Genomic DNA, 27,447 nt, shown 5'->3' on the forward strand with positions numbered 1-27,447 from the left:
GATGCGGCATTGTCAGTCGGCAAAATGAAAACAGTATTCAGGAAACAAAACCTAATCAAAACTCCAGGACAATTTCTACTGGTTAAATAATTAGCTAGCGGCCTCCATGGCCAAGTGGTTAAGGTCGGTGACTTTAAACCACTTGACCCTCATCGACGTGGATTCGAGCCTCACTTGGGGGCGTTGAATTCTTCATGTGAGGAAGCCATCCAGCTGGCTTACTGAAGATCGATGGTTCTACCCAGGTGCCCGCTTGTGATGAAATAATGCATGGAGGGGCACCTGGGGTCTTCCTCCACCTTCAAAGCTGGAAAGTTGCCATATGACCTATAACTGTGTCGGTGCGATGTTAAACCCAACAAAATAAATAAATAAAAATCATTAGCGTGAACAGATCAGATTCCTTGTGTCAAATTTTGACAACCACTGAACTTAATATTTGTCAGTGTATAATTTTCGCTTCTAAAAATGTGTCCTTGAGGGATATTTGCCCTTATCACTTGGTATTTCTGGCAAATTTTGTGCATATAGGATGCAGACCTAAAGTAATCACTGCAGATCCGATAAAGCTGGCATATAAAACTTTTTTGAAACCGTATTTTAGCCGTGCCACGAGAAAACCAACATTGTGCATTTGCGACCAGCATGAGTCCAGACCAGCCTGCGCATCTGCGCAGTCTGATCAGGATCCATGCTGTTTGCTTTCAAAGCCTATTGGGAGTTAGAGAAACCATTAGCAAACAGCAAAGAGCCTGACCAGACTGCGCGGATGCGCAGGCTGTTCTGGATCCATGCTGGTCGCAAAGCCACTATGTTGGTTTTCTCATGGCGCGGCTCATTTTTTCTTACATGCCATCTTAAAATAGTTCATATGAACTACAGTATGCCCTTAACAGCTTTAACTGTGCATCAACTTAAAGCTAGTTGCTGTTATGGTACTGCATTTTGTTTCAACCAAAGCAACAACACCCTTTATTTCAACAACTTTTATTTTTCACTACTTTTACTCCATTAACAAATGAAACCATGTAGCACATTTCAAATCAATTTGAAACAAACAAAATAAGAAGATTATTGCATATTTATATACATAAAGGAGAAAATAATTATTACAGACACACGAACACACATACTCTTTTTGTTTTTGTGCTTTTTCTTGTTACAAGCTATAGAAATTAAAATCTCTTGTCTATATTTTATAAAGGTAACATGTAAAGATATGTTTTCAAAGAAGTATGAAGTTAGAATCTTTTTTGAAAATAGTTTTTAATGAAGTGTCTAAAATTTAGTTTAGTCAAAAAGTCTGAAAGAAGTACAAGAGAAAAGCAATTAGAAACAAGTAGATTTAAAGAATATAGGAAACTGTAATTTTCATAAATATGCAGCAAAACATTGAAAAGAAATCACCTGCCAGTTATTGTTGATTTTGCATACAGATACACAAAAAAGGATTCTAGCTGAAGAATGGATAGAGAACATACTTTTATGATGTTAACTGTAGCCATGATAGAATTTCATTTCAATGGTTACAAAAAAATTGCATGGAAAGTATTTAAAATATTATCTTGATTAAGAATGCGAGTATTTTCTTTTGTGATACAGGTGTTACAGCTTTATAATGCAATGTTAAACATGTCAGTGTGAAAATAGATATGTACATTTGCAAATACAGATAAATAGAGTTGATTCATACAGCAAAGTTCTAGCTATCTAGTCGGCCCTGTAGAATTCACAGTGTGCAGTAAACCACGTGGCTGATACACGATCAAAAACCATGTGTCCAATTCCCATGTCTCCCATCTCAACATCCAGTCTCACTGCCTGTTCGTCTGGTAGCAGGTGCTCCGCTGCAAACAACACACCAGCTAAACTCTCTTCTGATTCATTGTAACTAGATTCATCACTATCCCAGTCCATTTCTTCATCAGACTCCTCCAGATGCTCATTGATGATCTGTTGCTGCTCCATTTGAATCATGGGAATTATCACAGACTGGTTCTCCTCTGAATTCTGAATGGTCACATTTTCAATAATTATTTGGCCAGTAACACTAGAACCAGACAAAGGTGTTTGAATAATTTGATGCAGAGGCTCCTGAACTTCACTGATAGCACTAGAAATGTCACATTCTACAGAAATAATGTCATTTTCATCTTCAAAAAGTTGTCTGGAGGCAGGGTTGTTTTCAGTGGGACTAAACCTAGCAACAGAAAACTGGTGAAATTCTTCAGGGGTGGCACCTGTTACATGACGTCTGCTGACAGTAGTGTTGTCAGTTCCGTTTGGAGTTTGAATAGGTGAGATCACTTCTTGATATGGAATATGGACTGGAGATACCATATGTTGGATGGAGTTGGCAGGTTGCCAGTTCTGGTTGTCTTGCAAGGGTATCTGCAGGTTCATGTTCTGGGCTTGCCAGTACGGAGGTTGGTTATAGTGCACCGGCACTATCTGATCCTGGTGAGATTGTGGTACCAGTTCAGTTGGATTGACCTCAGCATCTAGTACTCGACGGACAGTTTTTGCCATTTCTTGAACTTTCAGCCATTTCTGCAGACGGTACTCCTTGTACATTCTCTTCAGACCTTCAGCGACAGAGATGCGGATCATTTTCTGGAGGGTTGAGTTCATGCATTCTCCCATGGAAGAGAGAAAAGTCTGCTCACTCATCTGTTCAATGTACTGATCTGAAAATATATAAATTGTCACTTTACAGTATGGATAGTGTAAGATTTTATAACATCGTTCTATTATAATAATGCAAAGGAGATTTTTTTTATTGTGTAGATTGGGGTTAAATTATTTTTTTGGACGGAGGGGAGATGTAGTAACATGAGTATTGTTGACTACTTCTTCAAGAAGTAAGGCTTAAGCATGTTTAGTATCATAACAGGACTTCCTGATTAGACCTTAGAACTTAATCTGTGACTTTAACAGTACTGAGACAACAAAATGATGTCTGACTGATGCTTTGCCATTCATCAACTTTTAAAATGTACTCAGTAACATCCAATCAGAAGGTAGAGCTCTTGGGTATCAGTGTTGTTGGGTTGTTTTTTTTGCCGATATTGGGCTAAAGTTTGGCCCCAGTCCCAATGAAAAATAGTATGTTTTTCCAACTTTTACATTTAAAATTCCCAGTTGAAAGTTGGAAAAAATGCCTGAAAATTTTCACAACTGAAATCCATTGTGTTGATGTTGATATTGGTTTTGTAAACAGTAAATTGTAATTGCTTCCCCTTTAACTGCATCATTGAAAGGTATAGTAATGTAAACGTCTGTTGATTGTAAACATGCCTTCTACAATGGTAAGAATTATACTAAGAAAATTAATGAAAATGCGCCAAAAATTGATGTTTTGTTGGTCAGACAGAACAAATTTGTCTGCCACTCAGATTACCACACCTACAATGGCTATATCTAGTCAAAGTGAAACCGAAAGTAAAAATACAGAAAAACAATAAATATCTTTAAAAAGATGGTCGGTGAATTGTAATAAAACAAGAAGTTTATGAGGTTTTCATATCATTTGTGTTATTCTATCATCTATCTAACATTTTCCAAATAGCAAAACGAAAAACCACACAATTTACATGGTTCTCTTTTAATTTTTCACAAAGGTATTTTGTTTTGTTTATCCTACATGGAATAATTACAGCAGTGGTCTGGAAGGCACTTTTCTACCTAGAAGACCTTAATTGATCTGCTAATCACACCCTTATTCATGTGATACGCAGACTGTATTCAGCATTTTCTGTAAATTGATACATGTTGGTATTTGAACAGGTTTTTGTTATATTTATTAAACTTACTTATCATTTTAGATATATCAATATTCTTGTAAATATACTGAGCGAAATTTAGCTTTAAAAGTATAAACAGCTAGCATCATTAAGGAGTGAAAAGAAAAGACACCCACGTCCAATCAGACAGAGTATTGTATAAATCTCTCATTTTGATAAATTTTCTATAAAGCGTTATCACTGATTTGAAAACTTCAGTCACACACTAAATTTCCATATGGCAACATAAGAGTGACCTCAGTTTCAATACCATTCTCATGAAACACAGTAACAAAAAATAAGAATCGGCTCACAAGATACCAGTAGTATATATACACCTCTTTTGTGTTACCAAATGGATGCATTACACAGCGTTTGTTAAAATGATACTATGGTAAGGGTTGTTTCCCTTAGTCTTTGGAGCTTGTGGCTGTATATTATAAGCAAAGCAGAACTATTTTCACTCATATATTGCATTACAGAATGCTGCTACAAAATTGATAATTTTTTAATGTTAATAGATTTATGTTTTGCATTATCAGAAATTGTGTTTTAAGTTGCAGCTTTGTATCAATTATTTGGAGTATATTGAGAGCTATCCTACTCGACCCAGCACCGGCGTCCACATCGGTATCCACATCGGCATTCGTTCTGCATCCTGAACTTGCTTAAAACTTGTTTCCTTTTACAACAATCTCATGCATTATGTTTCATAGAGTTGTTCGGAAAATACAGTAAGAAAAATTCCAGACAGATAATGTTATTTAAATACTAAATGGCTGATTAATACCATAAATTTAAACAGTTTAATTACATGGTTTTATTATTTTCAAACACAGAAATTTGGACTTTTTATGCCCCCACCACTTTGTGGGGGGCATATAGATTTGCTCTTGTCCGTCCGAAAATGTTTTGTCGCGCGTAGCTCTGAAAGTATTTGACGTAGAGTCACAAAACTTTACAGGAATGTTGGTCAGCATGTGTAGTTGTGCACCTGGGGTTTCGCATCCGGATTCATCCAGTCATGTAGGAGTTATGGCCCCTGACTTAGTAAAAAAATGGTCATTTTAATGTTGTGTCGCGCATAGCTCCAAAAGTATTTGACCTACAGTCACCAAAGTTTACAGGAATGTTGGTCAGCATGTGCAGTTGTGCACCTGGGGTTTTGCGTCCGGATTCATCCAGTCATGTAGGAGTTATGGCCCCTGACTTAGCAAAAAATTGATCATTTTAATGTTGTGTCGTGCGTAGCTCCAAAAGTATTTGACCTACAGTCACCAAAGTTTACAGGAATGTTGGTCAGCACGTGCAGTTGTGCACCTGGGGTTTTGCATCCGGATTCATTCAGTATTGTAGGAGTTCTGGCCCCTGACCTGGGAAAAATTGTCATTTTTGGCCCCTGACCTTTTTGGCCCCTGACCTGGGAAAAAATTGTCATTTTAATGTCATGTAGTGGGGGCATCTGTGTCCCATGGACACATTTCTAGTTTCACAAACAAATGATATGTAGTTTTTGAAAATATGAATTACTAACTTTTCAAGCAAAGTATTTTTGCAAATGATGGAACAAAATTCTGCAATAATAATCTGTTGGTCTTTTTATTTTTTTCTTACAAAAAACATACATTTTTCTCACAATTTATTTTTAAAATGTGGTTCATGATCTTATATTAGTTATGACATGGCTGAAGGTTTAGATACAGAAATTTCAATATGATGTTAAAGTGTCTTACCTAAAGCAATGATTTCACGTACTGCACGATCATGTGCCACAAGATAATCCCGAAGTAAGTCGACTGATGGTAACAGATCCATTATTTATTCAGTTTATTGACACTTTTCAGTAACTTTTACTTTCCAACACTAGCACATTTATAATAAATAATTTTACAAGTTCAGTTAATATATGAATGAAGATATATCACAGATCAGTGTCACATTTATTTGTAAATATAATCCAGTGCATACACTTTCAGTGTTAATAAGAGTTTGAATATGTGAATAAAGCTGATGAAGAATTTAAACCTAAATTTTTGACAGGCTTCAATAATCAGAATTTTAATTACAGAAATCACTCTTTCCTTTGAAGCCCTAATGACAGATAATAAATTGTTCAAACTGTTTAATTGAGATCAAAGCCAAGATAAATCCTGTAATTGTTCTGTCATTGTTCTTGGCCTCTTTTACTCATTAACCCCTTTATCTTTACATAATAGCACCCAATTATGTTTTCATATTGTCCCTTCTTATCTATGCAAATATTGACAAACATATTTCAATAGAGATAGATAACCATGCAGAGCCTATTCAAACTTTTTCCAAAGGTGGATTTTGATTTACAAGTGAGATCATAAATCTGTACATCACTAAGATATTATTTAGACAATAATTGAAAAATAATGGACATTAAATATGTGCTTATTGTCTTTTTTCTTCCTCCTTTGACAAGTTAAGTGGTGAGATAACAATAAAATACAATGACCTTTTTATGACCCTTCAGCCCCTGACATTGTCCCCTAATGGTCTACATTTCAATCCCTTTTTTGTTTGTGTTTATCCCTTCTTCCTGATTTCTTTACATTCTTGTGAAGATGCAATAATCTTTTTCTAAATAATCTTTTATTTGTTCCTTTTGAAAAATGCAAATAAGTTGTTAACAGGTAAAGGTAATTTGTTTATAGGTGGAAATAAGTGTAGTTTATTCAAATAGATAAAATGCTTCCTATAAGTATAAAGATGTTAAAAATTGTCAATAATTTATTCAAATAAAAGCTTCTTTGTCTCATAGAGAGACTAAGACTTAATTTTTTACTTCCATATAATAATGAGCCATGCCATGAGAATACCAACATAGTGGGTTTGCGACCAGCATGGATCCAGACCAGCCTGCGCATCTGCGCAGTCTGGTCAGGATCCATGCTGTTCGCTAACAGTTTCTCCAATTCCAAAAGGCTTTGAAAGCAAACAGCATGGATCCTGGCCAGACTGCGCGGATGCGCAGGCTGGTCTAGATCCATGCTGGTCGCAAACCCACTATGTTGGTTTTCTCATGGCATGGCTCATATATCGTTAATAGTATGAAGCATATAAGATATGCATGCAACGTGGGCAGTTCTGTGTTAATTCTCATTTGACTAATAATTTTCAATTTTTTAATTCCATAGGTTATATATATATATTTTTAATTAAGAAAGTTTTTTTTCCGGAGTTTATGTGAATTGAATAATAGATCACACGGTTGCGTTTCATGTTTAGTTTGCCGATCCTACTCTGTCGTTTATTTTGCATGAACTTTGAAAAAATTCATATCTTGTATTTACATTATATTTCCTTTCCATTTGTAAACAAGTTTTTTTTTATATATAAATTGCACATTTTTGTTGTATTTAACATTACAATTAGCTTCACAGTCATTTTGTTAGATGGAACAACTTGGACATCATCAAAGAAACGTTCTCCCTGACTGCATGTGGATGTCATCAAAACCGGGCAAGTTATCACTAAGCAGTGTTATCGTAACTTCCCTACAAAAAGAACAACATAATTTTCAATAGAACGAATGGGGAGAATGCAAATAATGTTTCTTCTTTAAAAACAAAAAGATATGTTGCAGTCATTCATCCAAGTGTTGAAGAAACTAGCTCATGGGTGATTAAAATTAGTGGGCTTGTAAGGTGTGTCAGTATTTTCCCTATATGTGATTTTGGCATTATCTGGTCATGATGATTAAGCAATTTTCTGTTATGGCCAAAAGGTGCTGGAATACCATAGAATTATACATATAATAATCACAAAATGACGATTATCGTTATGGGTCCATTACCTAAAGTAAACTTTCAAGTTTTTAAAAACTCACGCTTTTATAATAATTTAGTGTAAAATGCAGATTTATACTTAAATGAGAATGACATAAGAAAATAATTCTTGCATTTCATATGTTGCATTTCTGAATTTCAGATGTTAATGTATTTAAGCCTCTGAATTTTCATTTCATAAATATATCTTAACTAACAAGAAAATATTTCATGGGATTAAGAGCATGGTGTCCAAAAAATGGCTTCCAATTAATTTCATTGAGAATTGTGAAAAATAAATGGTAATTATAAAAATCCCATTAACTTTCACTAAACTGATAATTGCAATCTTTGATTGACGGAAAGCTGTGATAATTATTGTCACCAGTTTGCATTTATCCAAAATTGAAGAAGTATGTCCTGTATTATTATGTTGTTTTGTATTGTATATAATTATTTTATGACAATGTTTTGTATTTGGTACCAAAATAAATCAGTCTGTAATATAAAAAAAATATTGAAAATGTAAAATGAATCTAGTGATTTAAATAGGCTGCAAGTTTTCATCAGAATCAAGCTGAAATAAAGTGATAAAATCTAAAGATTTACTTGCATTCTCCTTCAGGAACTCTATATTATTGCGCACCCTCACATTGTCAGATTTTGTGACTAGTCTTTGGTTAGAACAGCTAGTTATCATCTCAAATGTTGGTCTTGTTATTGTCAAATCGGCCCATTTAAAGAACATGGGATTAGCAGAATTTCAGTATTATAAATTAATTTGAAGAAAATTTTATTCCGTAGAATGTTTGGCATTCCTAAGAGTATGTCTAAATTTCAGTCTTTTAATTGTTGATGAACAATAATTTTTTTCATACAGGATTCAAAGTAATGGCTCATATATAATGTAATTCTCTGTAAAATTTCACATCAAATATTTTTTCAGGCTGTGAATGAAGGAGAAGCCAATCCCGGGATACGTTACAGTTACATGTTGCCAAAAATAGATCCAAAATTTCAAAGAAACACCTCGCAATCACAATTTGGTCAGGAGGACAAAAAGTTGACTGACACTGGGAAAACACTTTTAAAACCCAGCAATATACGTGTAAGCACTAGTCACGTGCCTAGTAATAGAAGATCTTATGGTCAAACAAATGTACGTGTTGTAGACAGAAGACATAGACCAGGATATTCTGATACGAAAAAGTTTGGTGTGAAAACCGATGACAATAATGAAAACAAAAAGCAGTTTGTATACCAGAATGCTATACAGGTGCTAGGTGGTGAAACATCAATAACAGACAATGTTTATGGGGAAGTGGAAAAGGAAAGGCAGGGTAAGAAGGGTAGAGGAGAAACAGCAGGAGAGGATAGTTTTGAATATTACGTTGCAAATGAAATACGATACGGAACTGACATTGAAGACGGTCACAGAGATAGGATGGAGCTTGAAAGTTGGGGCCGGGGAACAAGTTCACAAGTGTATGGGGACAAGCGGTATATGTGGTCACATGGTCAGTGGACAGAGTGCTCTAACAAGTGTGGATCAGGTATTACTGTCAATTGCTTTATATAAAAGAAATATTTCTCGGCATCTGTTTCCCTTCAAAAATTCTTACTTCTTTTAAATTAGTATTACATATGGAAGCTTAATGTAGGGTTAGCGCTTGTTTTTAGCTCAGGTGAGTTTTTCTGATCGCTTGATGTCCGTCGTCTGTCTGTCGTCCGTCAACATTTAGCTTGTGTATGCGATAGAGGCTGTATTTTTCAATTGATCTTCATGAATTTTGGTCAGAATGATAACCTTGATGAAATCTAGGCCGAGTTCGAAAATGGGTCATCTGGGTTCAAAAACTAGGTCACTAGGTCAAATAAAAAAAACCCTTGTGTATGCGATAGAGGCTTTATTTTTCAGTTGATCCTCATGAAATTTTGTCAGAATGATAACCATGATAAAATCTAGGCCGAGTTCGAAAATGGGTCACCCGGATTCAAGAACTAGGTCACTAGGTCAAATCAAGGAAAAACCTTGTGTATGCGATAGAGGCTGTATTTTTAGCTCACCTGAGCAATGCTCGATGTCTGTCTGTCTGTCGTCTGTCTGTCTGTCGTCTGTCAACATTTAGCTTGTGTATGCGATAGAGGCTGTATTTTTCAGTTAATCTTCATGAATATTGGTCAGAATTATAACCTTGATGAAATCTAGGCCGAGTTCGAAAATGGGTCGTCTGGGGTCAAAAACTAGGTCACTAGGTCAAATCAAAGAAAAACCTTGTGTATGCAATAGAGGCTGTATTTTTCAGTTAATCAACAACTAGGTCACTAGGTCAAATCAAAGAAAAACCTTGTGTAGGCTTTATTTTTCAATTGATCTTCATGAGTATTTGTCAGAATGATTGCCTTGATGAGATCTAGGCCAATTTCAAAAATGGGTCATCTCAGGTCAAAAACTAGGTCACTAGGTCAAATCAAAGAAAAACCTTGTGTATGCGATAGAGGCTGTATTTTTCAATTATTCTTTATGAATATTGGTCAGAATGATTGCCTTGATGAAATCTAGGCCGAGTTCAAAAATGGGTCATCTCGGGTCAAAAACTAGGTCACTAGGTCAAATCAAAGAAAAACCTTGTGTATGCGATAGAGGCTTTATTTTTCAATTGATCTTCATGAGTATTTGTCAGAATGATTGCCTTGGTAAAATCTAGGCCGAGTTCGAAAATGGGTCATCTCGGGTCAAAAACTAGGTCACTAGATCAAATCAAAGAAAAACCTTGTGTATGCAATAGGGGCTGCATTTTACACCAGGTCTTCATGAAATTTAATCAGAATGTTTGTCTATATGAAATCTAAGTGGATTTTGAATATTGGTCATATGGGATAAAAAACTAGGTCACCCGGTCAAATTAAAGAAAATTCTTGTGTATGCAATAGGGGCTGCATTTTACACTGGATTCTCATAAAATTTAGTCAGAATGATTGCCTTGATGAAAATCTAGGTCAAGTTAGAATATGGGTCATCTGTGGTCAAAAACTAGGTCTTTAGGTCAAATAAAAAACAACAACTTTGTATATGCATTAGAGACTGTATTTTTCAATTGATCTTCATGAAATTTGGTCAGAATGCTAGCCTTGATGAAATAAAGGTCAAATTTGAATATGGGTCAAATGGGGTCAAAAACTAGGTCGCTAGGATATATCAAAGAAAAACCTTTTGTATGCAATAGAGGCTGTATTTTTTAATCGAGGGTGATGAAATTTAGTCAGAATGATTGCCTTGATCAAATCTAGGTCAAATTTGAATGTAGGTCATCTTAGCTTAAAAACTAGGTCACTAGGTCAAATTGAAGAAAATGCTTTTTACACTTAAGAGACAACATTTTTGATCCAATCTTAATGAAAATTTGTCAGAATATTTGTTTCCATGAAATCACTATGTCAAACATGTTTACACTGTTATGATGTGTTTATCAGGTGAGCGACCTAGGGCCATCTTGGCCCTCTTGTTTTGTGTTTTAACATCTACAGAATCCTGAGGGATTGGTTAGTCCCCAAACCTGGTAGGGCAAGAGAGTCAACATATTTCAAGTTATTCTTCCGATGTGAATTTAAAACTAAACAAGTGAATCTGTTGTCCATGAGTATCAAAAAATCATAAATGTTCATAAAAATGTACAAGGGAATCAGTGTTATTTGTCAGGTAGATGTCATTTCCTTTCAAATTATCTGTTGTAGGTCCATTTTAAAAGGTGTGTTGACAGCGTGTGAGCAGGAGAATCCGTGTTAACACATGTTTACTCTCCGGTTTAAACACCTTTGAAAATGACGAAAATCAGCATTTTTGTGCTGGATTATATAGAGATGGTACCTAAAAATTCAAATATCATCTGATATTACTTTCTGTTGAAAACTTAATACCGGAGTACCACAATTACATAATGGTTTAACTTTCATACTTCATTTTTCATGCTGAAAGGCAATATTTAATCCGAAAAATTTGGTCCTACTTGGAAAACTGAAGCCAGTGGCAGATAACCCTTCTAGGACTATTTAGTTATCTGAACAAAGTATGCATAGATTCAGATGTGTTTCCCAGAAATATTGTTTACTTCAAGATCTATGAATAATCATTCAAACAAAAATATTGAACAGTATCTTTCATTTTCAAATAAACTAATTCAAAGACAATTTGTTTTATTTATTACTGCCGATAATTTACAGGTATGCTTACATAATGATCATAGGAAAGAAAACATTATTCGTGAGAAAAAATATTTAATTTATAAGCTATATGAATTTTAGGACATCGAATCCCTCAACATTTTACAAAATTCGTTTGCCAAGAATAATCAAGGCCTCAAAATGTACGAGTTTTTTTTTTCTTTTTCAAATTTATTCATAAAACAGCATGTTTATTGACAAAGTCCACAATATTACACAAGTGAAGTTCACAATATAACATACAAATGTGTAAGATTAGTAATATAGAAGATGTTTTATGTTTCAAACAAAGTGATAAGCATTTCATATAATATCTTTAGCAATAGTATTCTAATGCATTCAGAAATTTATTAACCTTTAGCATGCTAGATAAATTGTCGTCTGCTGGAAATGTCGTCTGCTAAAATTGTAAAGTTCATTCAATTTGCTCCAAAATTGGAAGAAATATTGTCAGAGTAGCAAACAGCTTGGAACCTGATCAGACGCCGAATTAATCGGCGTCTGATCTGGTTCCAAGCTGTTTGCAAAGGCTGTTAAATTCGCCTGCAGCAGGCTAAGGGTTAAGAAATAGTAACTTATAATCTTTATTTCTTGACAAATATTTAACCACAGTTAATATATCAGTGTGCAATATTTCGATCATATTAATAAATTTCTTTCTTCGTTCGCTGAAGAGATACGTCTTGTAAATACAGTATGTTATTATACTGAGTAAAATATAAATATCCTGGTATTCTTTATAATCAATTTTGTAACCAATTACTATGTTATTCATATTTTTCACCAATTTATTTAAACCACACTTACTAAGTGCTTCATGAACGATCTTCCAGAAATCTGATAAATAACTGCAATTAATGAAGAAATGACAACTGTCTTCAATGCAATTACAATGATGGCAGTTCGGACTATCTATTATTTTCCAAGTAAAAAGATTCAAGTTTGTAGCAACAATACGATGAATCAATTTATACTTTAGCTGTTTGATTTTATTGTCAGGAATAATTTTGTTTAAAAAATAGTAAAATGCATTCCAATTTATTTGATGACCAATTTGTGTTTCCCAATACCTATGAATATACGGTGATTCAATTTTCTTGCTAACAAGTACCAAGTATATATCCTTATTGGTAACGTAAGTAAAAGGTTTCCTTTTTACATCAGGGAAGGTTAAATTTGTTCTAACTTTAGTCAAATAAGAGTCTTTTGATTTTAAAATTATTTTCCATTCCTTTGGAATTGCGTTTTTCAGTATATTTATTTCTGATATCCAGTTATTTTTTACCTTGAGACTATTGAGTATTTGAGTTATATCAAGTTCACCTTTCTCTGACAATAAATCATTAACAAAAAGTATGTTAGAATCTATCCACTTTTTGAATATAATACATTTTCCTTTATGCTTAATGAAGCTATTATCCCTGGTTAATGATATCTTTAGGTACTTCTAAATTTTGCAATAAATATGTGAACTTTGGTAAAGCTAAAGATTTCAATACAAGAATTTTCCCATAAAATGTTAAATTTCTTTTGCTCCAGTTTGAGAGAAGTTTTTGGCATTGCAGAATTTTTTCATTCCAGTTAAGGTTATTACATTCGTCTTTTTTGTTACCAAAGTACATTCCCAAAGCTTTCACATAATTGTTTGTAAAATTTATATCATAAATATTTGTGCATGTATTTTTCTTCTGATTTCCTATCCATAGACCTTCTGTCTTTCTTTTATTTAGTTTCAAACCTGAATATTTGCCAAATTCTTCAATCTCGGCGATTGCAATAGGAATTTCATTGTGATTTTTAGCTCACCTGTCACAAAGTGACAAGATGAGCTTTTGTGATCGCGCAGCGTCCGTCGTCCGTCCGTCCGTCCGTGCGTCCGTGCTTAAACTTTTGCTTGTGACCACTCTAGAGGTCACATTTTTCATGGGATCTTTATGAAAATTGGTCAGAATGTTCAGCTTGATGATATCTAGGTCAAGTTCGAAACTGGGTCACGTGCGTTCAAAAACTAGGTCAGTAGGTCTAAAAATAGAAAAACCTTGTGACCTCTCTAGAGGCCATATATTTCATAAGATCTTCATGAAAATTGGTCAGAATGTTCACCTTGATGATATCTAGGTCAGGTTCGAAACTGGGTTACGTGCCATCAAAAACTAGGTCAGTAGGTCATATAATAGAAAAACCTTGTGACCACTCTAGAGGTCACATTTTTCATGGGGTCTTTATGAAAATTGGTCAAAATGTTCACCTTGATGATATCTAGGTCAAGTTCGAAACTGGGTCACATGCTGTCAAAAACTAGGTCAGTAGGTCTAAAAATAGAAAAACCTTGTGACCTCTCTAGAGGCCATATATTTCACAAGATCTTCATGAAAATTGGTCAGAATGTTTACCTTGATGATATCTAGGTCAGTTTCGAAACTGGGTTACGTGCCTTCAAAAACTAGGTCAGCAGGTCAAATAATAGAAAAACCTTGTGACCACTTTAGAGGTCGCATTTTTCATGGGGTCTTTATGAAAATTGGTCAGAATGTTCACCTTGATGATATGTAGGTCATGTTCGAAACTGGGTCACGTGCGGTTAAAAACTAGGTCAGTAGGTCTAAAAATAGAAAAACCTTGTGACCTCTCTAGAGGCTATATATTTCACAAGATCTTCATGAAAATTGGTCAGAATGTTCACCTTGATGATATCTAGGTCAAGTTCGAAACTAGGTCACGTGCCGTCAAAAACTAGGTCAGTAGGTCAAATAATAGAAAAACCTTGTGACCTCTCTAAAGGCCATATTTTTCATGGGATCTGTATGAAAGTTGGTCTGAATGTTCATCTTGATGATATCTAGGTCAAGTTCGAAACTGGGTCACGTGCGGTCAAAAACTAGGTCAGTAGGTCTAAAAATAGAAAAACCTTGTGACCTCTTTAGAGGCCATACTTTTGAATGGATCTTCATAAAAATTGGTCAGAATGTTTATCATGATGATATCTAGGTCAAGTTCAGAACAGGGTCACGTGCCATCAAAAAGTAGGTCAATAGGTCAATTATGAAAAAACCTTGTGACCTCTCTAGAGGCCATATTTTTCATGGGATGTGTATGAAAGTTTGTCTGACTGTTCATCTTGATGATATATAGGTCAAGTTTGAAACTGGGTCAGCTGCGGTCAAAAACTAGGTCAGTAGGTCTAAAATTAGAAAAATCTTTTGACCTCTCTAGAGGCTATATTTTTCAATAGATCTTCATGAAAATTGGTCTGAATGTTCACCTTTATGGTATCTAGGTCAGTTTCGAAACTGGGTCACATGTGGTCAAAAAATAGGCCAGTAGGTATAAAAATAGAAAAAATATGTGACCTCTCTAGAGGCCATATTTTTCATGAAATCTTCATGAAAATTAGTGAGAATGTTCACCTTGATGATATCTAGATCAAATTCAAAACAGGATCACGTACCTTTGAAAACTAGGTCAATAGGTCAAATAATAGAAAAACCTTGTGACCTCTCTAGAGGCCATATTTTTCAATGGATCTTCATGAAAATTGGTCAGAATTTTTATCTTGATGATATCTAGGTCAAATTCAAAACTGGGTCACATGAGCTCAAAAACTAGGTCACTATGTCAAATAATAGAAAAAACGACGTCATACTCAAAACTGGGTCATGTGGGAACAGGTGAGCAATTCAGGACCATCATGGTCCTCTTGTTTAGAAAAAGGGTGGTATCATCCGCTAGTTGTGTCAATTTTCTTTGGTTAGATACATCAGTTTTTACAGTTATTCCATTAATGTCTTGGTTTGATCGTATTTTTATTGCTAATATTTCGACTACTATGATAAAAAGAAGAGCTGATAATTGACATCATTGTCTTATGCCTTGTGTTATAGAAAAAAAGTCGGAAATCCATCCATTGTTGGTGACACATGCAGATATATTAGTATAAAATACTTTAACCCATCTTAAAAATGATTCCTGAAAGCCAAATTTTTCTAAAGTTTTAAACATAAAAACCCAATCAACCGTATCAAAGGCCTTTCTGAAATCTAGAAATAGAATTGTTCCATCGATATCTAATTTATCAGTATAGTCTATTATATCTTGGATTTGTCTAATATTGCAATCTGACTAAAGTATTTGATCTTCTAAACGAAGATCTGAGAACGACCCATTCACATTCGTCTTCTGTATATTTTGGATTTCCAAGATCGCTATTTTTATTTTCGCAAATCTATTTTTGTTTGAACCAATCAGACAACTTGTTCGAATGTCAAAGAGTAAGAAAAATTTTGCAGTTAATCCAGGGCTCGAACCCGTGACCTCTCGCTTACAGAGCAAGTGTGCTACCGACTGAGCTAACCGGCTATCTGACATTTTACTACATAAAAATTGTTAATATCAAATACCAAGGCTTTTTAAAGCTTGCAGAATGTTGTAAGTTAACTTTTGATTGGCTAGCGGAAGGGTTGTCAGAACGAGGCCATCAATAGCTCGTTGTCAGATCCTATGCGTAGCGTAATAGGAGATGCACTTTAGTCAGATTGTCTAATATTGTAGCCGATGTATCTATTTTTAGCCCACCATCATCAGATGGTGGGCTATTAAAATCACTCTGCGTCCGTGGTCCGTCCGTCCGTCATTCCGTCCGTCCGTCCGTCCGTTAACAATTTCTCGTTATCGCATCTCCTCAGAAACTACTGGGGGGATTTTGACCAAACTTTGTCAGAATGATGTATTGGTACCCTAGTTGTGTCCCCCTGAAAATCAGACTGGTTCAATAATTTATGAGTGAGTTATGGCCCTTTGTTTATTTCTATATTTTACATAGATTTATATAGGGTAAAACTTTGAAAACCTTCTTATCCAAAACCACAGAGCCTAGGGCTTTGATATATGGTTTGAAGCATCATCTAGTGGTCCTCTACCAAGATGATACAAATTATTTCTCTGGGGTCAAATATGGCCCCGCCCTGGGGGTCACATAGTTTATAATGACTTATATAGGGAAAAACTTTGAATAACCCCTTGTCCAAAACCACAGGGCCTAGGGCTTTGATATTTTGTATGTGACATCATCTAGTGGTCTTCAACTAAGATTATTCATATTATACCCCTAGGGTCAAATATGGCCCCGCCCTGGGGGTCATATGATTTACATAGACTTATATAAGGAAAAACTTTGAAAATCTTCTTGTCCAAACCACAAAGCCTAAGGCTTTGATACTTGTAATGTAGCATCAGCTAGTGGTTCTCTACCAAGTTTGTTCAAATTATCGCCCTAGGGTCAAAAATGGCCCCGCCCCAGGGGTCACACGGTTCATATAGACTTATATAGGGAAAAGCTTTTAAAATGTTCTTGTCAATAACTACAACATTCAAATTTGGACCACATGTATATTTTTGAGTGGCAAGATGACCCTTGACATGAGCTGACCTTGAATTTGACTTAGTGACCTACTTTCACATTTCCGAGCTACAGCCTTCAAATTTGGACCACATGTATATTTTTGAGTGGCAAGATGAACCTTGACATGAGTTGACCTTGATTTTGACCTAGTGACCTACTTTCACATTTCTCAAGCTTCAGCCTTCAAATTTGGACCACATGCATAATTTTGTGCACTGGAAAAAACTTTGACCTTGATTTTGACCTAGTGACCTACTTCCACATTTTTGAAGGTACAGGCTTCAAATTTGGACCATATGCATAGTTCCGTGTTTCAAAATGAAATTTGGACCACATGCATAGTTTTGTATTCCGAAATAAAATTTGACATTGATTTTGACCTAGTGACCTACTTTTACATTTCTCAAGCTACAGCCTTCAAATTTGGACCACTTGCATAGTTTTGTGTACCGAAATGAACTTTGACCTTTACATTGACCTAGTGACCTACTTTCACATTTTTAAGGTACAGGCTTCAAATTTAGACCACATGCATAGTTTTGTATTCCGAAATAAAATTTGACCTTGATTTTGACCTAGTGACCTACTTTTACATTTCTCAAGCTATTGCCTTCAAATTTGGTCCACATGCATAGTTTTGTATACCGAAATGAACTTTGACCTTTACATTGACCTAGTGACCTACTTTCACATTTTTAAGGTACAGGCTTCAAATTTGGACCACATGCATAGTTTTGTATTCCGAAATAGAATTTGACCTTGATTTTGACCTAGTGACCTACTTTTACATTTCTCAAGCTACAGCCTTCAAATTTGAACCACTTGCATAGTTTTGTGTACCGAAATGAACTTTGACCTTAAGATTGACCTGATGACCTTCTTTCACATTTCTGTAGCTATAGGCTTCAAATTTAGACCACATGCATAGGATTGTGTACCGAAACAAACTTTGACCTTGACATTGACCTAGTGACCTACTTTCACATTTCTCAAGCTACAGCTTTCGAATTTGGACCACATGCACAGTGTTGTGTACAGAAATGAAATTTGACCTTGAGGTAGTCAGTAAGTCTTGAAATTTGGAACACTCAAAAATGGCACATTGGTGGGCGCCAAGATCACTCTGTGATCTCTTGTTAATATAGCCTTGTTGATCTAGACTCACTATTTTCGGGATTACGATTTGTAAACGTTTGGCTAAAACTCTTGCCAAAAGTTTAAGATCTACATTTAAAAGAGATACAGGTGTCCAGTTTTCAATATTCTCCGGGTCACCTTTTTTTTATAGATCAATGAAAATACACTTTGTTTCTGAGATATTGATAATTCTCCATTTCTATAACTATAATTCAAAGAATTTATTACTAGATTCCCTAAAAGATCCCAAAATTTCCTATAAAATCCAACGGTTAATCCGTCTAAACCTGGACTTTTATTAAGATTCATTTCATTGAGCTTGAGTGCATTCATCATAAGTAAGTACTCCTTCACAGACATTTGCAAGATTGGGTGTTAATTTATTTTCTAATATTATGGAGTCCAGATATGTCCAAATATTCAAGTTACTTTCATCTGAGCTACGAGTATATAGTTTTTTATAAAACTTGACCTCTTCCTTTAAGATTTCATCTTTGTTTGTAATTCTTTCGTTATTTGTAAAAAGTGAATTTATAACCTTTCTAGTTTGGCGTGATTTTTCTAAACTAAAAAAATATTTAGAATTTTTTTCACCTTGTTCGAAAATATTTACTCTTGAAGGAATTTGTGCTCCACGTGCTCTAAAGTTATAAATTTCTTCTATTTCTTGCTCAATTTGAGCAATTTTGTGTTTGTTTATATCACTGGATTTCTGCTGTATCAAGGTACTTAATTCTTCTTCTAATTCAGGAAGACGAGTTTTTCGGTCATGTGCTGCTTTTCTAGAGAAAAAGATTGTTTGCTCTTTAATTTCTAGTTTACATAGTTCCCATTTGGTTTGTTCATTTTAATGTCAGACTTCATAAAGTTTGAAATAACTTTTGAAATATAGGAAACATATTTATCATTTTCAAGTAAAGAGTTATTGAATTTCCAAAAACCGGGACCACGGGTGCTCGGTATCTTGAGTTTCAAGAAAATAGCAAGATGATCAGTATACTGGATTTGTGCGGGTCTAATATCAGCTGAGAGGACTAGTGGTATAATATTTTCATCTATTAACCAGATATCAATCCTACTTTTTTCGATTCCATTTTTAAGTAATTGTTCTTTTGGTCCATTTATTTGTCTCCAAATATCTACTAAACTGTGTATTTTAGTAAGTTTCTTCAAGTTTGACACAGGGAATTTAGTATTTGTTGTATGCGTTTTGCAAATTCTATCTTGTTTAGAAAAAATATCGTTAAAGTTTCCTGCTATTAGTTTCAGCCCTTGACTATTTTCTGTTATAAGGTCGTTTAGTTTATTGAAATAAGCATTTCTATTCTTTTGATCATTGGGGGCATAAATGTCAATTAAAGTGTAAGTATTATCATTCATTTCAATGTTAAGGATTATATATCTTCCGTCGGCATCATAAAGTTCATCAATTAATTTATAGTTTACTTTTTTTAAAAATAAAGATCGAACAACCTCGACTATTTGAGGTTCCAAATGAATGAAAGCAATCCCAGTCTGTAAATTGTAATGATAACTCTTGTTTCCTTTCTCTTACAAAATGTGTTTCTTGGAAGAAAACGAATTGTACCTTTTGTTGATTCAGCCATTCCATTACTCTGTATCTTTTATTTCTATCTTTTAAACCCTGTACATTCAACGAAGCAAAATGGTTCTGAGAAAAGCTACAGTTTGATTTTGCCATAATTAATGATTAGGTTATTAATATATTTTACCAATATTGAAAATGTATAGATCCGAAATGTTTCATACGTATGACAGTATTCATATCGCAAAATGTTATTATTAAAAATGTATGAGTTAAAAACAGAGTGATATAAAAATGTATATTCTATCTGATGGTCACATAAAAACAATACCAAAAACTATGCCAAAAGAAGTTATTTCACTTTTTATGACACACACCTTGTGTTTACAAATAATTTGCCTAATTGACCGAGGCATGCGGAATAGCATTTACCTTGCGGAATCTGCTGTTACAGAAACTTAGGTTAATGTAATGCAGACGTTCTTTAGTATAAATAAAATAGTTGTGTTAGTTAAAAAGAAATGACAATCACTTTTCTTTAGCTAATCCACCAAAACAATGAAGCCGATGTTGCTGTCAAAAGTTCCCGTATTTACTGCACGGTGCTATGTTAAAATATTGCTAGTGTGAGATAAGTGATATGCACTTCAGTTTTGAACTTGATTTGTTGTTGTTGTCGTTGAATACATAGCCTTAGGTACCATCTCTAGAATATAACCCATTGCGCAGTCAGATCTTGTTGACTGCAATACAGTAAAGCCATAGTCACACTGATGAACTAGGCAACAGCTGCTTCATAATGTAGTGTAAAGAGTAAAAAAAAAAAAATATATATATATATATATATATATATACAGTACGTTCCACTTAATTGCATATCGGTTAATCGCATATCCCGGATATTCGCATACGAACTTGAAGCACCGATCGATCCCTATATAATTACCTTTAAAGTTTTTCGCATAATTGCATTGAATTTTTAATCCATCCCGCTTAATTGCATAAAACATTTGGCTAAAAGTCCACTAATTTGGTTGCAAACAGCGATAAAAATGATCAAAAGATGCCGAAAATTTACTGTGAATTACTCGAGCCGATCAGCTGTTTCACGTCGCCTAGGTGACAATCGGTGCATGACAAATTCGTCAAAATGTGAATCACTCAGGTAAATTGGTAATTTAAATACGGTAAGTATGTACAGGTGACGTATTGTTACACTTTTATCGATCTGCACGAGAATTTAAGACCTTTTGTTTGTTGTACGTTTTTGCGAAATGAATGTCGGGTAACATCCCCCACCCACCCGCGTTGAAAGCGGAAAAAAAAAACATTGACGATTATCGGTAATTATTCTGTTGATAAACAATGTAATTGGCCTTGTTTTCATCATCAATTAACACCCCTTCAAAGAGCTAAAAGAAGTTTGTTGGTATCATGACATTAGAAGAGGAGACCAAAGCTGTATAGTTTCCCCGAGATTTTCGTGGCATTACGTCATGTTTTCGCGCCATGTTGCACATCACTGTTTGATCGTACCGCCTCGGTTCTTAAGTGCTTTGAGAAGAATATCTTATTATAAAGTGTCGTGTCAAAAAATACATGTACATGTACAAAGATTCATTCAAAACTTATTAAAACAACAACATTATTGTTTTTGTTTTTTAACCGCATTTTCTATGTACGTTCACGAGGTCGCGTAACAGAAATCTGTGCAAAAATCGTTTTACTTCATATTTTTAAATTGCTGCTGCCTTTTCATTATTTAAGATTTTTCTATTCTGTTTTTTGTACTTTCTGGTCAAAAGTCTAAATTTTATGCCCATAGTTTGTATCATCTATTTACTTTTAGAAAGTAATAAGTATTTAGCATCGCGCTGTTTGAAATTTTGCAAGTAATTTTATGAAAATTTGACCGTTTTTATAGAATTTTGCCAACATTTCTGTTAAAACCTTTTTTAAATCATTATAGAATTCAAACTATGTTACTTCTCAATCGGTGTTGAAAATCTGAAGCGATAAAATAAAAAAATGAATGCGTGACGCGCGTTTTTTGTATACGTGTCAATGAACAAAAGTAACGGCGTTGTAAGTTAGGCATTACGATAGGTCGCACGTGCTCGTGGAATGGAAAATTACTGGCATGGCGTTTTGATATCTGTACGATTCGCGGGTAAATTCCAGTCAGTGGTAAATAAAACATATTGTCGTTTACAGCTTTATTTGTTTAAAACATACACAGGTATGATTAATCACTCCATTCTTGACACATTTTCTAATTAATGTTGCTGTATTGATTCAAAGTAATAATCATTGCTCCTAGAGCAGCCGAAGCATACCGAAACAGATGCCATATACGTATATTCGGATAAACGAATAGCCCGGTTATTCGCATATTTTGCTTTGACAAATTGGGTATGCAAATAAGCGGACTCCACTGTATATATATAACATAAATTTTTACACAATAGGTAAACATTTTCAAACAATATAATTTTTTTTCTCACAAAGGTTACCAGAGAAGAATCGTATCCTGTATTGACAGAGAAAGGAGAGAAAGTGTTGATCAAGAGTACTGTGACCTTGACACCCGACCTGCAAATTCAAGACGATGTAACAATGGTGATTGTCAGGCAGATCCATCGTCATCTTACGTGTTGGTGAATTTTCACATTTTACATGTTTAAAAAATTTGTGTACCTTTGATTGAAAAAAAAAATGCATATCAGGAAGTGATTTTATGAAACCTTGAGTGGTTTTCTAGCATAGTTCTATACTTACCTTGCTCAAAGTTTGATAGGGACTTAAAGTACAGTGAAGTTCCACTTTTGTACAACACTCAGATTCAGATACTCGTGTAATACAAGCCTTTTAGTTTAGTTTATACTAATTTGTTTTAGCTCGATTGTGATGAAAGCTTGAAGCTTATTTGAACCCAGGGTTTCAGAAATTCGATGTCCGGAGCCCGGGGGCTACCAGAAAATTCTGTCGGGCTACTAAATTTTTTCAGAGCGTGCCCGGCGGGCTACCTTGAAACTCCGTACCGAGTAGCCTGGAAATCAATAATTTAGTCTTCAAATATAATTTTGATAGTTGTGTATAATCCCCTTGTTTATCAAGAGATACATGCCTGAGGCTTTAATTTTCTTTACACCTACTGTCACAATCGGCAAACAATTAACCATTTAATCGTACCCGCAGGCAAAAACATGTGCAAGATTGATTTTAGACTGATCCAATAACATCAAAATTGCTGATAGGTATTGTTTAAAACAATATGCAAACCAGTCTTAAAATTACGTCATTTTAGCGCCACCTGCCAAAGTGTACTTTCGGTTTTGCTGACCTCAATAATTATCAAGCGATCAGAAAGAACAGATATTTGATTTTGAGGCAGTTTAGTGCCTACACTGATTGTTTATGCTTTTCAATTTAAATACTTGCCTAACATGCAAAAAAATCGACCATGATTTTGCAAAATATCAGAAAGTATACAGAATTTTGGACAAACATAAATTCGGATAAGTGAATACACAGTGTCAAGAAACTTGAGAGACGCTATATACGCAGTTCTAGTCTGTTTATTAAACCAGGCAGATGTTTAGAATCAGACAGGATCAACTTTAAATAATTTTGAGATAAATTACAATTCATACAGCTCTAAGTTAGTAAGTTCTAATGAAATTTGCAAGTTTATAAAAATTGATTTGCATTCCTTTTTTATTGCCATGTTGCTATAACTATCAGGAGTACTCCTGATGATATTACTCAGTTTAAAAACATGTAGTTTTATCTTTTAAAATGAGAAAAAGGAGTAATGATAATTGCTATTTAAGAGAACAAAATTTATAACAATTTGCTTATGGCTAAAATTATGAAACCTTTAATTTAATCATTCCATCCACTGTAGTATAGCAGCGCATAGTAAATAAACCGAAATGGCCATTGCCAAATAAACTTAAATGTTCGGGCTACCAGATTAAAATTTTGGTAGCCCAATGGGCTACCAATAAATTTGCAGATTTCTGAAACCCTGTGAACCACTCTCGAGTTCACTTTCTGCAAAAACCAGTACTGGTGTCATATGAGAAGTCATGGTCATGACCCCAGTGGGACTGAAACCCATGAACCCTGGATTGAGCGGCCAAGACCTTATTCACTAGACCACCGGTCCCCTTGATGAGAAATATAATTTTGTTTTATTAAGAATACACTAGTTTTTTCGTATCTAAGACCAGACTTAACTGCAGATATGACTGGAATTGTTTTGAGATATTTTATAAAGTAGTAGCACTCAGCTTGTGATGTTTTAAATCTTCGATTGTTTCATTTTGCAGATGTGATAAAATTTTAACTGGCGTTGGGTAACTGAAGAAATACATCTAGGCTTGTTGTAAAATGGAAATATATTTTCAGACGATGGCAGGTTGGGGAGTGGGGTCCATGTTCAAAGAGCTGTGAACTTGGTGACCAGGTCCAACACGTTTTCTGTGAAGCAGTTTATGATGACAGTACAACTAATCAAGTAGATGATGAGTTGTGTCTGAACCAGTATCGTGCCAAGCCACAGTATAGAAGGTCGTGTAATGACGGCGTGTCTTGTCGAGGGCACAGTGCCATGTGGATGTTTTCAAAATGGAGTCAGGTATTGCAGCTGACATTAAGTGGCAGGGGCCAGTTTTGTATTGTGGTTCGGATACATTTTCTGGACTAAGGGTTCCTATGGACGAGTAACTGTTGTGTAAAATTAGTGCTTGAATTAATTATGTCTCGTTCCCCCCCACCAACACCCGTCCATTTGTTACACTTCATTTATGATCAATAACTGGAGAACCATTTGACCAAGAACCTTCATAGGGTGACAGGGCTTATGGGGTACATGACCCCTATTGTTTTTGGGGTCAGTCCATCAGAGGTCAAGGTCACAAGGGCCTGAATATGGAAAACCATTTCTGATCAATAACTTGAGAACCACTTGACACAGAATGTTGAAACTTCATAAGATGATAGGACTTACAGAGTAGATTTGGAGTCACTTGAGCAAAGGTCAAGGTCATAGAGTCCTGAACATGGAAAACCATTTCCGATTAATAACTTGAGAACCACTTTACCCAGAATGTTGAAACTTCATAGGATGATTGGACATGCAGAGTAGATGACACCTGTTGATTTTGGGGTCACTCTGTTAAAGGTCAAGGTCACAGGGGCCAGAACATGGAAAACCACTTCTGATCAATAACTGGAGAACCACTTGGCCCAGAATGTTGAAAGTTCATGGGATGATTGGACGTGCTGAGTTGATGATCCCTGTTGCAGCCAACCGTCAGTATCTCTTTGACTCGATCCTGTCCCCAATTGACTTCTTGCCTATTACTACTATGCATTGGGGAAGACATGCGCTTTTCTATGCGCTTTTCTACAAAAGCATCCTCTAGTTTTCTTAGCTCAGTGTAGATGGTAGGGTCTAAAATCTTACACTTCAGCTCAAATTTGCGAAAAAAGTAAATGGTTATGAGACACTTTTTTTTTATTATGTCCCACTTCGAAGAAGGTGGGGTATATTGTTTTGCAGATGTCAGTGGGTCTGTATGTCGGTCGGTATATAGACCAATCCGTTTCTGGATGATAACTCGAGAACGCTTGGGCCTAGGATCATGAAAGTTGATGGGGAAGTTGGTCATAACCAGCAGATGACCCCTATCGATTTTGAGATTAGTAGGTCAAAGGTCAAGGTCACTGTGACCTGTGACAGTTTCGGGACGATAACTTGAGAACGCTTTGGTCTAGGATCAGGAAACTTAATAGGGAGGTTGATCATGACCATCAAATGACCCCCTATTGATTTTTAGGTCAGTAGGTCAAAGGTCAAGGTCACATTGACCAAGAACAGTAGAACTTTTTTTGCCAAATAACTAGAGAATGCTTTAATCTAAGATCACATTTGATACAGAGGTCACTTGTGACTGGTATGGAATGATATTTAAGTAAATATTACACAATGCCTGCTGACTTACAATTTACTCACTGACACTCCCATTGTGCTTACTGGTATAGTAATCATGCATGCTGGCACCTTTAACACGCTTGTTGACAATTACACCACGCTTGTTGACAATGATACCATGCTTGCTGACAATGATACCATGCGTGCTGGAAGTTACAACTTCTTTGCTGCTTAGACCCTGATATCTATATCATAATTTCATTTGGCAAAATGACAGTGCCATGTAGCGTATTGGAATATTTCAACATGCCGGGACTGCATATAAGCAACATTGCACAGTTACAATGCTCACAGAAGAAAATACACGATGTGACCACACAATATGAAAGACGCAATCAGCCACAAAGCAAGTTGAAAGTAAGCATAATGCAAAGTGCAACATTGCCGTCACATTTTGATACCAGGGGGCGCAAAGTCGTAGTTTTCACGAAAGGGAACGGGAATATCCGGCCTATAACGGATTTTAATTAGCTCTTGGCTAAACCATTTGCTATCAGTTATGTCCCTTTGTTTCAATTACTCCATTCCAGCCCCCTGTTATCAAAATGTGACATATACTTTTGAAATGACATTATGCTTACTCCTATTTTGCCTAGTGCCTGATTACATTTTCCTTACTAGTTGATCACTTCGTGAATTTTGTTCTTGGATGCATTACAGATTAACCAGTATAACCATAGCATGTTGAAATATTCCAATACCGTACACGGCACTGTCATTTTGCCAAATGAAATTATGATATAGACATCAGGGTCTAAGCAGCAAAGAAGTTGTAACTTCCAGCATGCATGGTATCATTGTCAGCAAACATGGTATCATTGTCAACAAGCGTGGTATCATTGTCAACAAGCGTGTTAAATGTACCAGCATGCATGATTACTATACCAGTAAGCACTATGGGAGTGTCAGTGAGTAAATTGTAACAGTCAGCAGGCATTGTGTAATATTTACCTAAATATCATTCCATAGACTGGTAAATGACCCATAATTATTGATTTGAGGTCAGTATGTCAAACGTCAAGTGCACAGTGACCAAATAATTTTTGTTTCTTGTGCAGTTACTGAATGCATTAAGATGGGCATTTCGTGTTCTACGAGCTCTTGTTACCACGAAAATTTAGTGTCCTGAAATGGAAATTTTACTCAATTTATCATAAAAACAATGTAAGTGTAATGTTGAAAATGTTGCATGATGTAGTGCTAAGTATATGCAATATATTTGCTCTACCCTTCCCTGACATTTCTCAAAATGGTAAAAAAAAATTCACACTGGTATCAATGCAAATGCCCCCATAATCAGTCCTTTCACTCTGTCACAGACTTTAGAGTACTGAAACAAAAAAGTATTATAATAAGAAAGAATGTCATGTTGTTATTAGAAAGGAAAAGAACCAATACATTCATCAAAGCAAAAGATATTTAAAGAGCATAAATGTTGTCACCAGAGGTGAAATGATAGACTGAATGATTGATGGATTTGGACTTATTGTTAACCGAAAGTAAGCATCACTGCTAAAAGTAGCCATCCAATAGCTTTTGCAGATCGTTTCCTCCACTATCAGTGTTTT

General features: G+C 35.2%; 2 protein-coding genes across 2 annotated transcripts in view; one reads left to right on the plus strand and one right to left on the minus strand.

The window, feature by feature from the left end:
• Window positions 1-27,447, plus strand: part of LOC123564804 (papilin-like) — a 409,588-nt gene that overhangs the window by 105,926 nt on the left and 276,215 nt on the right. The window contains exons 11-13 of the mRNA XM_053520994.1: window positions 8,523-9,129; window positions 22,387-22,531; window positions 24,292-24,520. Of these exons, the coding sequence (XP_053376969.1) occupies window positions 8,523-9,129; window positions 22,387-22,531; window positions 24,292-24,520 (981 nt within the window). The remainder of the gene's footprint in view (window positions 1-8,522; window positions 9,130-22,386; window positions 22,532-24,291; window positions 24,521-27,447) is intronic.
• LOC123532286 (uncharacterized) lies at window positions 978-5,915 on the minus strand. Its single transcript, XM_045313695.2, has 2 exons — window positions 5,516-5,915; window positions 978-2,687 (listed from the first exon to the last, which is right to left on the minus strand). The coding sequence occupies exons 1-2, from the start codon at window positions 5,595-5,597 to the stop codon at window positions 1,711-1,713; spliced, it is 1,059 nt and encodes a 352-aa protein (XP_045169630.2). The 5' UTR covers window positions 5,598-5,915; the 3' UTR covers window positions 978-1,710.

This window comes from Mercenaria mercenaria, chromosome 1, assembly GCF_021730395.1.
Source record: "Mercenaria mercenaria strain notata chromosome 1, MADL_Memer_1, whole genome shotgun sequence".
In the NCBI taxonomy this organism is placed as follows: domain Eukaryota; kingdom Metazoa; phylum Mollusca; class Bivalvia; order Venerida; family Veneridae; genus Mercenaria; species Mercenaria mercenaria.